The 12,646-nt window shown below is 41.8% G+C and overlaps 1 protein-coding gene across 1 annotated transcript in view; it reads right to left on the bottom strand.

Moving 5' to 3' along the window:
- Positions 1–12,646, bottom strand: part of LOC136240586 (uncharacterized) — a 71,513-nt gene that overhangs the window by 48,740 nt on the left and 10,127 nt on the right. Inside the window, exon 3 of the mRNA XM_066031595.1 lies at positions 1–12,646. This exon is cut by the window's left edge and continues 48,740 nt beyond it. Coding sequence (XP_065887667.1) covers positions 1–12,646 — 12,646 coding nt within the window.

Here is a 12,646-nt window from a genome sequence, read left to right as displayed (position 1 = left end):
TCAGGTTTTTGTGGCACAAATGAGACATGATATACACTGTTGGCTTTTCGACGCACTGTGCAGGAAACTTCACCACTAGCTTCTCCTTTACATGATGCTAACAATTGTCCACCTCCTGCATTACTAGTGTCAAACCCTAACTTCAAAGGAGTACCAAACTGAATTACTGAAGAAGGTTTTTCTACTAACACTACTTTGTCAGCCATGGGTGGTATTAAGCTGAGTTTAAAGGGAGAGCCCTTCACATGCTTACCACACCACTTTATATGCAAATGATAGATGTCTTCTTCAGGTGGAATAAACTGCACAATAAATACGTCATGTTTCCCTTCTTTTGGCTTCACATCACAAGTCACACTTCCAACTTGAGTTCCTTCACAAGATGCTTGCAAAGTACCTAAACCTGCTTTGCTTGTGTCAAATCCAAGACACAGTGGTTCACCAGATTCCAATTTGGCAGAAGGAGTTTCTACCAGTTTCACCTGATCAGCAGCATTTCCAAGCATATTCAACTTGAAAGGACTGCCCTTCACATGTCTTCCACTCCATTTAATACTAACTTCATAAACATCTGGTTGTGGTGGTGTAAAAAGCACTTTATATTTGTAATCTTCTTTTAGTTCTACTGTAATTGGCACTTCTCCAACTTTGCTACCTACACATGTGGCATCTAGTTCACCACCACCAGCATCCATTGCATCAAAGTCCAGGTCTAAGGGAACTCCTGCTTCTAACGTGCTCTCTGGAGCAACCACTGTAACATTCTCTGCAACTGGTGGAAGCAAATTAAACTTGAATGGTGACCCTGGAACATGTTTTCCTGACCATTTCACATCAACAAAGTACACATCAGGAGATGGGGGAACAAAACTAACTTGATATTTATCCTCTGAAGTTGCTTTCACGGTACAAGGTATATCACCAACCTGTTCTCCATAGCTAGATGCTTCTAGCTGACCAGCACCTGCCTCATCGGTATTAAACATCAAATCCAGTGGGCTGCCAGCTTCTACATATGCTGATGGTTTATCTGCTAGAACAACCTTTTCTGCAACTGCTGGTAACAAATTGATTTTGAATGGTGAACCAGCTACATGTTTATTATGCCACTTCACATCTAAATAATAAATGTCTGCTTGTGGTGGAACAAATGATACAGAGTACTTGTCTTTTGTACTATCTTTAGCATGCACCTCACATGGTACCGTCCCCACTTCATCACCTACACATGATGGTTGTAACTTTCCCAATCCTGCTTCACTCGTGTCAAAACCCAAACACACTGAACTACCTGATTCCAGAGTAGCAGTAGGCATTTCAATCAGTTTAACATTATCTGCAGCATTGCCAATTGTATTTAGTCTGAATGGGCTACCCTTTACATGTTCTCCACCCCATTTGATGGTCAGGGTGTATACATCTGGTTCTGGTGGAGTAAAAGAAACACTGTATTTGTCTTGTTCTTTCTGTTTCACTATCACATCTACATCACCTTCTTTGTCTCCAACACAAGATGCTTCTAAATTTCCACTACCTGCATTTGAAGTGTCAAATTCCATATCCATTGGAGCTCCTGACTCTACAACACTTTCAGGTTCTGCTACCATTTCAACGTTCTCTGGTTTAGCCGGTAGTAAGTTGATCTTGTAGGGAGAACCTGGAACATGTTTACCAGACCACTTCACATCAACATGGTAAACATCAAGTTGAGGAGGAACAAAGCTTACATCATATTTGCCATCTCCTTTGGGAGTTACTGAACATGGAACTTCTCCAGAAACATCTCCACTACAAGAAGATGTCAAGATTCCTCCACCAGCTTCCTCTGTACTAAACACCATGTTGAGTGGAGCACCTGACTCAAGACTAGCTGAAGGTGGCTCTACTAACACTACTTTTTCAGCCATGGGATGCTTTAAGTTCAGTTTAAATACAGAACCCGGAACGTCCTTTCCTGACCACTTCACTGTTAAATGATAAATATCTTCACTTGGTGGAACAAACGATACAGTGTATTTATGTTTTTCACCTTCCTTCGGTTGAACTTCACATGGAACATTTCCTACAGTGTCTCCTACACAAGATGCCTGTAACTTTCCCAGTCCTGCTTCACTTGTGTCAAAACCCAAACACAATGGACTACCTGATTCCAAAGTAGCAGTAGGCATTTCTATCAGTTTAACATTATCTGCAGCATTACCAAGTGTGTTCAATTTGAATGGACTACCCTTAACATGTTCTTCGCCCCATTTGATGGTCAGGGTGTATATATCTGGTTCTGGTGGAGTGAAAGAAACACTAAACTTGTCGTCTTCTTTTGGCGTCACTATCACATCTACTTCACCTGCTTTGTCTCCAACACAAGATGCTTCCAAATTTCCACTGCCTGCACCAGCAGTGTCAAACTCCATATCCATTGGAGCTCCTGACTCTAAAACACTTTCTGGTTCTGCTACCATTTCAACATTCTCTGGTTTAGCTGGTAGTAAGTTGATCTTATAGGGAGAACCTGGAACATGTTCACCAGACCACTTCACATCAACATGGTAAACATCAAGTTGAGGAGGAATAAAGCTAACATCAAACTTGTCATCACCTTTGGGAGTCACTGAACATGGAACCTCTCCAGAAACATCCCCATTACAAGAAGCTGACAAAGTTCCTCCACCAGCTTCTTCTGTGCTAAACACCATGTTAAGTGGAGCACCTGACTCCATATTAGCTGAAGGTGGCCCTATTAGTTTCACCATATCAGCCTTGGGGTGCTTCAAGTTTATTTTGAATGGAGAGCCAGAAACATTTGTTCCTGACCACTTTACTGTTAGATGATACACATCCTCATCTGGTGGAATAAAAGATACGATGAATCTATCTTTCTCGTCTTCCTTGGGATTTACTTCACACGGAACACTTCCAATCATGTTTCCTTCACAAGATGCTTGCAGTTTTCCTAAACCTGCTTCACTTGTGTCAAAACCAAGGGCCAATGGTTCACCCAAATCCAAGTTAGCAGATGGTGATTCTACTAATTTTACACTCTTTGCAGCATTTCCAAGCATGTTCAATTTGAAAGGACTCCCTTTGACATGTTTTCCACTCCATTTAATACTAACCTCATAGATATCTGGTTCTGGTGGAGTAAAAAGTACTTTATATTTGTCATCTTCCTTTAGTTCTACTGTAATTGGCACTTCTCCAACTTTGCTACCTACGCATGTGGCATCTAGTTCACCACCACCAGCATCCATCGCATCAAAGTCCAGATCTAGAGGAGCTCCTGCTTCTAATGTGCTTTCTGGAGCAGCCACTGCAACATTCTCTGCAACTGGTGGAAGCAAATTAAACTTGAACGGTGACCCTGGAACATGTTTTCCTGACCATTTCACATCAACGAAGTACACATCAGGAGATGGGGGAACAAAACTAACTTGATATTTTTCCTCTGAAGTTGCTTTCACGGTGCAAGGTATATCACCAACCTGTTCTCCATAGCTAGATGCTTCTAGCTGTCCAGCACCTGCCTCATCAGTACTGAACATCAAATCCAGTGGGCTGCCAGCTTCCAAGTGCGCTGATGATGGCTTATTCAAAAGAACAACCTTTTCTGCAACTGCTGGTAACAAATTGATTTTGAACGGTGAACCAGCTACATGTTTATTATGCCATTTCACATCTAAATGATAAATGTCTGCTTGTGGTGGAACAAACGATACAGTGTACTTATCTTTTGTACTGTCTTTAGCATGCACCTCACATGGTACTGTACCCACTTCATTACCTGTACATGATGGTTGTAACTTTCCCAATCCTGCTTCACTCGTGTCAAAACTCAAACACACTGAACTACCTGATTCCAGAGTAACAGAAGGCATTTCTATCAGCTTAACATTATCTGCAGCATTGCCAATGGTGTTTAGCTTAAATGGACTACCCTTTACATGTTCTCCACTCCACTTGATGGTCAGGGTGTATACATCTGGTTCTGGTGGAGTGAAAGAAACACTAAATTTCTCCTCTCCTTTCTGTTTCACTATCACATCTACTTCACCTGCTTTGCCTCCAACACAAGATGCTTCCAAACTTCCACTACCTGCATCAGTAGTGTCAAATTCCATATCCACTGGAGCTCCTGATTCTAAAACACCTGGTTCAGCTACCATTTCTACCTTTTCTGCATCAGCTGGTAATATATTGATCTTGTAGGGAGAACCTGGAACATGTTCACCAGACCACTTCACATCAACATGGTAAATATCAAGTTGAGGAGGAACAAAGCTTACATCATACTTCTCATCCCCTTTGGGAGTCACTGAACATGGAACCTCTCCAGAAACATCTCCATTACAAGAAGCTGACAAAATTCCTCCACCAGCTTCATCTGTACTAAACACCATGTTAAGTGGAGCACCTGACTCAATACTACCCGATGGTGGCTCTACTAGCAATACCTTTTCAGCCATGGGATGCTTTAAGTTCAGTTTAAATACAGAACCCGGAACGTCCTTTCCTGACCACATCACTGTTAAATGATAAATATCTTCACTAGGTGGAACAAATGATACAGCGTATTTGTGTTTTTCACCTTCCTTCAGTTGAACTTCACACGGAACATTTCCTACAGTGTCTCCATCGCAAGATGCCTGCAACTTTCCCAGTCCTGCTTCACTTGTGTCAAAGCCAAGACACAATGGACTACCTGATTCCAAAGTAGCTGTAGGAATTTCTATCAGTTTAACATCAACTGCAGCATTACCAAGTGTGTTCAATTTAAATGGACTACCCTTTACATGTTCTCCACCCCATTTGATGGTCAGGGTGTATATATCTGGTTCTGGTGGAGTAAAAGAAACACTGTACTTGTCTTCTTCTTTCGGTGTCACTGTCACGTCTACCTCACCTGCTTTGCCTCCAACACAAGATGCTTCCAAACTTCCACCACCTGCACCAGCAGTGTCAAACTCCATATCCATTGGAGCTCCTGACTCTAAAACACTTTCTGGTTCAGCTATCATTTCAACATTTTCTGGTTTAGCTGGTAGTAAGTTGATCTTATAGGGAGAACCTGGAACATGTTCACCAGACCACTTCACATCAACATGATAAACATCAGGTTGTGGAGGAACAAAGCTTACATCAAACTTGTCATCGCCTTTGGGGGTCACCGAACATGGAACCTCTCCAGAAACATCCCCATTACAAGAAGCTGTCAAGTCTCCTCCACCAGCTTCCTCTGTACTAAACACCATGTTAAGTGGAGCACCTGCCTCTAGAACAGCTGATGGTGGCTCTATTAGTTCCACCATATCAGGCTTGGGATGCTTCAAGTTTATTTTGAATGGAGAGCCAGAAACATTTGTTCCTGACCACTTTACTGTTAGATGATACATATCCTCATCTGGTGGAATAAAAGATACGGTGAATCTATCTTTCTCGTCTTCCTTGGGATTTACTTCACACGGAACACTTCCAATTATGTTACCTTCACAAGATGCTTGCAGTTTGCCTAAACCTGCTTCACTTGTGTCAAAACCAAGGGCCAGTGGTTCACCCAAATCCAAGTTAGAAGATGGTGATTCTACTAATTTTACACTCTTTGCAGCATTTCCAAGCATGTTCAATTTGAAAGGACTCCCTTTGACATGTTTTCCACTCCATTTAATACTAACCTCATAGATATCTGGTTCTGGTGGAGTAAAAAGTACTTTGTATTTGTCATCTTCCTTTAGTTCTACTGTAATTGGCACTTCTCCAACTTTGCTACCTACACATGTGGCATCTAGTTCACCACCACCAGCATCCATCGCATCAAAGTCCAGATCTAGAGGAGCTCCTGCTTCTAATGTGCTCTCTGGAGCAGCCACTGCAACATTCTCTGCAACTGGTGGAAGCAAATTAAACTTGAACGGTGACCCTGGAACATGTTTTCCTGACCATTTCACATCAACAAAGTACACATCAGGAGATGGGGGAACAAAACTAACTTGATATTTTTCCTCTGAAGTTGCTTTCACGGTGCAAGGTATATCACCAACCTGTTCTCCATAGCTAGATGCTTCTAGCTGTCCAGCACCTGCCTCATCAGTACTGAACATCAAATCCAGTGGGCTGCCAGCTTCCAAGTGCGCTGATGATGGCTTATTCAAAAGAACAACCTTTTCTGCAACTGCTGGTAACAAATTGATTTTGAACGGTGAACCAGCTACATGTTTATTATGCCATTTCACATCTAAATGATAAATGTCTGCTTGTGGTGGAGCAAAAGATACAGTGTACTTATCTTTTGTACTGTCTTTAGCATACACCTCACATGGTACTGTACCCACTTCATTACCTACGCATGATGGTTGCAACTTCCCTAATCCTGCATTACTTGTGTTAAAACTCAAACACACTGGACTACGTGATTCCAGAGTAGCAGTAGGTAATTCTATAAGTTTAACATTGTCTGCAGCATTTCCAATGGTATTCAGCTTGAATGGACTGCCCTTAACATGTTCTCCACCCCACTTGATGGTCAGGGTGTATATATCTGGTTCTGGTGGAGTAAAAGAAACACTATACTTGTCTTCTGCTTTTGGTGTCACTGTCACATCTACCTCGCCTGCTTTGTCTCCAACACAAGATGCTTCTAAACTTCCACCACCTGCATCTGAAGTGTCAAACTCTATATCCATTGGAGCTCCTGATTCTAAAACACTTTCTGGTTCTGCTACCATTTCAACATTCTCTGCTTTAGCTGGTAATAAGTTGATCTTGTAGGGAGAACCTGGAACATGTTCACCAGACCACTTCACATCAACATGGTAAACATCAAGTTGAGGAGGAACAAAGCTTACATCAAACTTGTCATCATCTTTGGGAGTTACTGAACATGGAACTTTCCCAGAAACATCTCCATTACAAGAAGCTGTCAAGATTCCTCCACCAGCTTCCTCTGTACTAAACACCATGTTAAGCGGAGCACCTGACTCAAGATTAGCTGAAGGTGTCTCTACTAGCACTACATTATCAGCCACAGGATGCTTTAAGTTCAGTTTAAATATAGAACCTGAAACATCCTTTCCTGACCACTTCACTGTTAAATGATAAATATCTTCACTTGGTGGAACAAACGATACAGTGTATTTACGTTTATCACCTTCCTTTAGTTGAACTTCACATGAAACATTTCCTACAGTGTCTCCATTGCAAGATGCCTGCAACTTTCCTAATCCTGCTTCACTTGTGTCAAAACCCAAACACAATGGACTACCTGATTCCACAGTGGCAGTGGGAATTTCAATTAGCTTAACGTTATCTGCAGCATTTCCGATGGTATTCAGCTTGAATGGACTACCCTTTACATGTTCTCCACCCCATTTGATGGTCAGGGTGTATATATCTGGTTCTGGTGGAGTAAAAGAAACACTATACTTGTCTTTTTCTTTCGGTGTCACTGTCACATCTACCTCACCTGCTTTGTCTCCAACACAAGATGCTTCTAAACTTCCACCACCTGCATCTGAAGTGTCAAACTCTATATCCATTGGAGCTCCTGACTCTACAACACTTTCAGGTTCTGCTACCATTTCAACATTCTCTGGTTTAGCTGGTAATAAATTGATCTTGTAGGGAGAACCTGGAACATGTTCACCAGACCACTTCACATCAACACGGTAAACATCAAGTTGAGGAGGAACAAAGCTTACATCAAACTTGTCATCATCTTTGGGAGTTACTGAACATGGAATTTCTCCAGAAACATCTCCATTACAAGAAGCCGTCAAGATTCCTCCACCAGCTTCCTCTGTACTAAACACCATGTTAAGCGGAGCACCTGACTCAAGATTAGCTGAAGGTGGCTCTACTAGTACTACCTTTTCAGCCACAGGATGCTTTAAGTTCAGTTTAAATACAGAACCTGGAACATCCTTTCCTGACCATTTCACTGTTAAATGATAAATATCTTCACTTGGTGGAATGAATGATACAGTACATTTAAGTTTTTCACCTTCCTTCGGTTGAACTTCACACGGAACATTTCCTACAGTGTCTCCTACACAAGATGCTTGCAACTTTCCCAATCCTGCTTCACTTGTGTCAAAACCCAAACACAACGGACTACCTGATTCCAAAGTAGCAGTAGGCATTTCTATCAGTTTAACATTATCTGCAGCATTTCCGATGGTGTTCAGCTTGAATGGACTACCCTTTACATGTTCTCCACCCCACTTGATGGTCAGGGTGTATATATCTGGTTCTGGTGGAGTAAAAGAAACACCGTACTTATCTTCTTCTTTCGGTGTCACTATCACGTCTACCTCACCTGTCTTGTCTCCAACACAAGATGCTTCTAAACTTCCACCACCTGCACCTGAAGTGTCAAATTTCATATCCATCGGAACTCCTGACTCTAAAACATTCTCTGGTTCTGCTACCATTTCAACATTTTCAGGTTTAGCTGGTAGTAAGTTGATCTTGTAGGGAGAACCTGGAACATGTTCACCAGACCACTTCACATCAACACGGTAAACATCAAGTTGAGGAGGAACAAAGTTTACATCATACTTGTCATCATCTTTGGGAGTTACTGAACATGGTACCTCTCCAGAAACATCTCCATTACAAGAAGATGTCAAGATTCCTCCACCAGCTTCCTCTGTACTAAACACCATGTTAAGTGGAGCACCTGACTCAAGACTTGCTGAAGGTGGCTCTACTAGCACTACCTTATCAGCCACAGGATGCTTTAAGTTCAGTTTAAATATAGAACCTGGAACATCCTTTCCTGACCACTTCACTGTTAAATGATAAATATCTTCACTTGGTGGGACAAACGAAACAGCGTATTTATGTTTTTCACCTTCCTTTGGTTGAACTTCACATGGAACATTTCCTGCAGTGTCTCCTACACAAGATGATTGCAACTTTCCCAGTCCTGCTTCACTTGTGTCAAAACCCAAACACAATGGACTACCTGATTCTAAAGTAGCTGTAGGCATTTCTATCAGTTTAACATTATCTGCAGCATTTCCGATGGTGTTCAGCTTGAATGGACTACCCTTTACATGTTCTCCACCCCATTTGATGGTCAGGGTGTATATATCTGGTTCTGGTGGAGTAAAAGAAACACTGTACTTGTCTTCTTCTTTTGGTGTCACTGTCACATCTACCTCACCTGCTTTGTCCCCAATACAAGATGCTCCCAAGCTTCCACCACCTGCATCTGAAGTATCAAACTCGATATCCATTGGAGCTCCAGACTCTAAAACACTTTCAGGTTCTGCTACCATTTCAACATTTTCCGGTTTAGCTGGTAGTAAGTTGATCTTGTAAGGAGAACCTGGAACATGTTCACCAGACCACTTCACATTAACACGGTAAACGTCAAGTTGAGGAGGAATAAAACTAACATCAAACTTGTCGTCACCTTTGGGAGTCACTGAACACGGAACCTCTCCAGAAACATCTCCATTACAAGAAGCTGTCAAGTCTCCTCCACCAGCTTCCTCTGTACTAAACACCATGTTAAGTGGAGCACCTGACTCAAGACTACCTGAAGGTGGCTCTACTAGCACTACCTTATCAGCCACAGGATGTTTCAAGTTTAGCTCAAATGGAGAACCAGGAACATGCTTTCCTGACCACTGTACTGTTAAATGGTATCTATCTTCATCTGGAGGAGTAAATGATACTGTATACTGATCTTTTTCATCTTCTCTTGGTCTAACTTCACAGGGGATGTTCCCCACAGAGTCTCCCTCACATGATGATTTTAACTTTCCTAATCCTGCTTCACTTGTATCAAAGGTCAGACTCACAGGTGAACCTGAATGTAAACTGGCTTTGGGACCTTCAATTAGCTTAACACTGTCTGCAGCATTGCCAAGTGTGTTCAATTTAAATGGACTACCCTTTACATGTTCTCCACCCCATTTGATGGCCAGGGTGTATATATCTGGTTCTGGTGGAGTGAGTGAAACACTGTACTTGTCTTCTTTAACTCTTTTTACTGTGACTGCTACTTCACCAGCTTTGTTACCAACACAGGATGCATCTAAGATTCCTCCACCAGCTTCAGGTGGTGTATCAAAATCCAAATCAATAGGTGATCCAGACTCCAACACACCTTCTGGTTCTGCTACCATTTCTACTTTGGTAGCATCTGGAGGAAGCAGATTGATTGTATAAGGAGAACCAGTGGTTTGTTCTCCAGACCACTTTACTTCAAGGTAATAGATATCAGGTGATGGAGGAATAAAACTTACATTGAATATGTAATCTGAGAAAAAGTCTACAATACACGACACATCTCCTGATTTGTCACCACGACATGAAGCAGTTAGTTCTCCATTACCAGCTTCCTCAACATCAAAATCTAGAGTAACAAAATCTCCTGTCTCCAAAATAGCTGGAGGAATTTTTACTACTTTAATCTTTTGCGCAGTGGGTGAAATTAAATTACATCTAAATGGTGAGCCTGGTACATGACTTCCTGACCATTTTACTTCTACAATGTAACAGTCAGGCTGAGGGGGGTTAAATTCTACCTTGTCTGTTGACTCATCACTTTTAGATACATTGCATGTGACCATACCAACAGATTTCCCACGACAACTGCAAGTTAGATTTCCATTACCTGCTTGTGTAGTGTCAAAGAACAAACTAACACTTGTAGAGAACTTTTCAGGCTTAGATATAAGTTTAACATTCTCTGGTGCAATGGGGAATGTACTGACAATGAAAGGTGAGTTGCGAATTGGCTTACCATCAAAGAAAATGTTCACTGTATATTCATCCGGTGTAGACGGAGTAAAACTGACATTGTACTCACTATCCACATCACATTGCACTAATACACTAACTTCACCAGAAGATTTTCCACTAGCAGTTGCTGTTAGCTCTCCTAATCCTGCATCAGCAGTACTCACCTCAAACTGGACTCCAGATTCCAGTTTATCTTCTAGCAATTTGCATTCCACTTTGTCAGGATTGCCAGCTTCCACCATTGAAATCGTAATCGGCGACAATGACAGTTCTTCATCATTCCACTTGATATGCACACAGTAGTCATCCGGCTTGGAAGCCTTCAGTACAACAGTGTAACATTTATTGTCTTTCTCCACTATAGACACATCAAGTTTGGTTTGGTTTTTGTCTCCTGGTTCACTGTAACAAACCAAGCCTTCTCCAGTGGCGTTAGTTGCATCTACCTCAAACTCCACAGGTTGATTTAACACAAACACGCCATTCCTACTGGCAGTAAGCACCTTCATTGTTGCCTTGACTGGTGATGTCTGGACATCTACTTTCATTGGACGCCCCACTGGTTTACCATTCAAGTGAACAGTGAACTCATATGGCCCAACTTCCTTTGGTTCATAATGGATGTGAAAAGCACCAGTGGGTGTTTGCTCTACATCAACTTCAACTGGACCACCACTAGGTGTAAGTACCACTACAAAAACCCTGCCACTAACAGGCTTGTCTAGGTATACATCATAGTCAATGGGTGGCAGGTCATCAGTATCAATATCATCTAAAGACATTCCAGATTCTACAGCAGCTTCCTCCTCCATCATGACCATAGGCTCATCAACCTGTAATGTGATAGGACTTCCCTTGATTGGTTCGGAATCTACCGTGATTTCTAACTCATAGTTACCTGGATTGGTTGGCTGAAAAATAACTGAATAGATGTCCTTTTCAACTGAAGATACTTTAGAGCACCCCTCAGACACAGGACCTGTCACATTCACTGACGGCTTGCTACCAGGAGCAGCAGTACAATTAACACTGAACGTCCTGCTTTCTGTTACATTCATTAAGTTAGTGTTGAGGTCAACTATGAAACATTTTGATGCAGGGGTTTCGATGAGTTTAGCAAATCGAAACTGTGTTAAGTACCCCATAAGTGACAAACTATTGACTGAGCAATCAGCCAATTCTTCGGGAGTAAAAGGATGACTTACTCCTAATCTAGAAGAGGCTATACTCAAAGTAATGGTTATGTTTTTCACTTTGTCCTCAGGATTGAGGGAAGCATGGTCAGGAAATAGACCCGGTGAGCAGGAATCAACTAGGGCACTCAATGCCTTTCCATCACTCCAATCTACATCAAAGTTATTGATGACATAGTGAGGCTGCAATTTTGTGTTGATCCATTCTAACAAAGTGGTCTCACCTATTGAACCAGAATTGCAGAAATATGAAAGATATGTCATGATAGACAACTCATCAGGTTGTTCCACAAGATGAACTGGGTTGAGAACTTGAGGTATTTCAAATTCCACCTCAGCTATATTCATAGCTGCTTTGGTATTTTCTAGAGCATTAGTGGGGCTAAGTGTGGCAAAGCCAGGAATCAGGCTTGGTCTCATGTGCTCTATTAGAGCAGACAATGCAATCCCATCACTCCAGTCACTTTTGAAGTTCTTTATTTGCTTGGTTGGAAGGCAACACTGTATATAATACAGTAGTACCTTTTTAATGGAAATTTTGACCTTAGGTGGTGAAGGTGCTCTGGCCTCTGGTTTTGCTTCTTTGGTGGCTTCAGCTTTTTGACTCTCTTCAGGAGCAGAGTAAGCAACAAACTGATATCGCAATATAAGGTGCCAGACCAGACCAAGGATTAGCTTTAGATATCCGCTGTGAATATCAGCAGGTC

This window comes from Dysidea avara, chromosome 12 (genome assembly GCF_963678975.1).
Source record: "Dysidea avara chromosome 12, odDysAvar1.4, whole genome shotgun sequence".
NCBI classification, from domain to species: Eukaryota; Metazoa; Porifera; class Demospongiae; order Dictyoceratida; family Dysideidae; genus Dysidea; species Dysidea avara.
The sequence above is the reverse complement of the archived record's forward strand: the minus strand, read 5'-3'. Positions and strand labels throughout refer to the sequence as shown.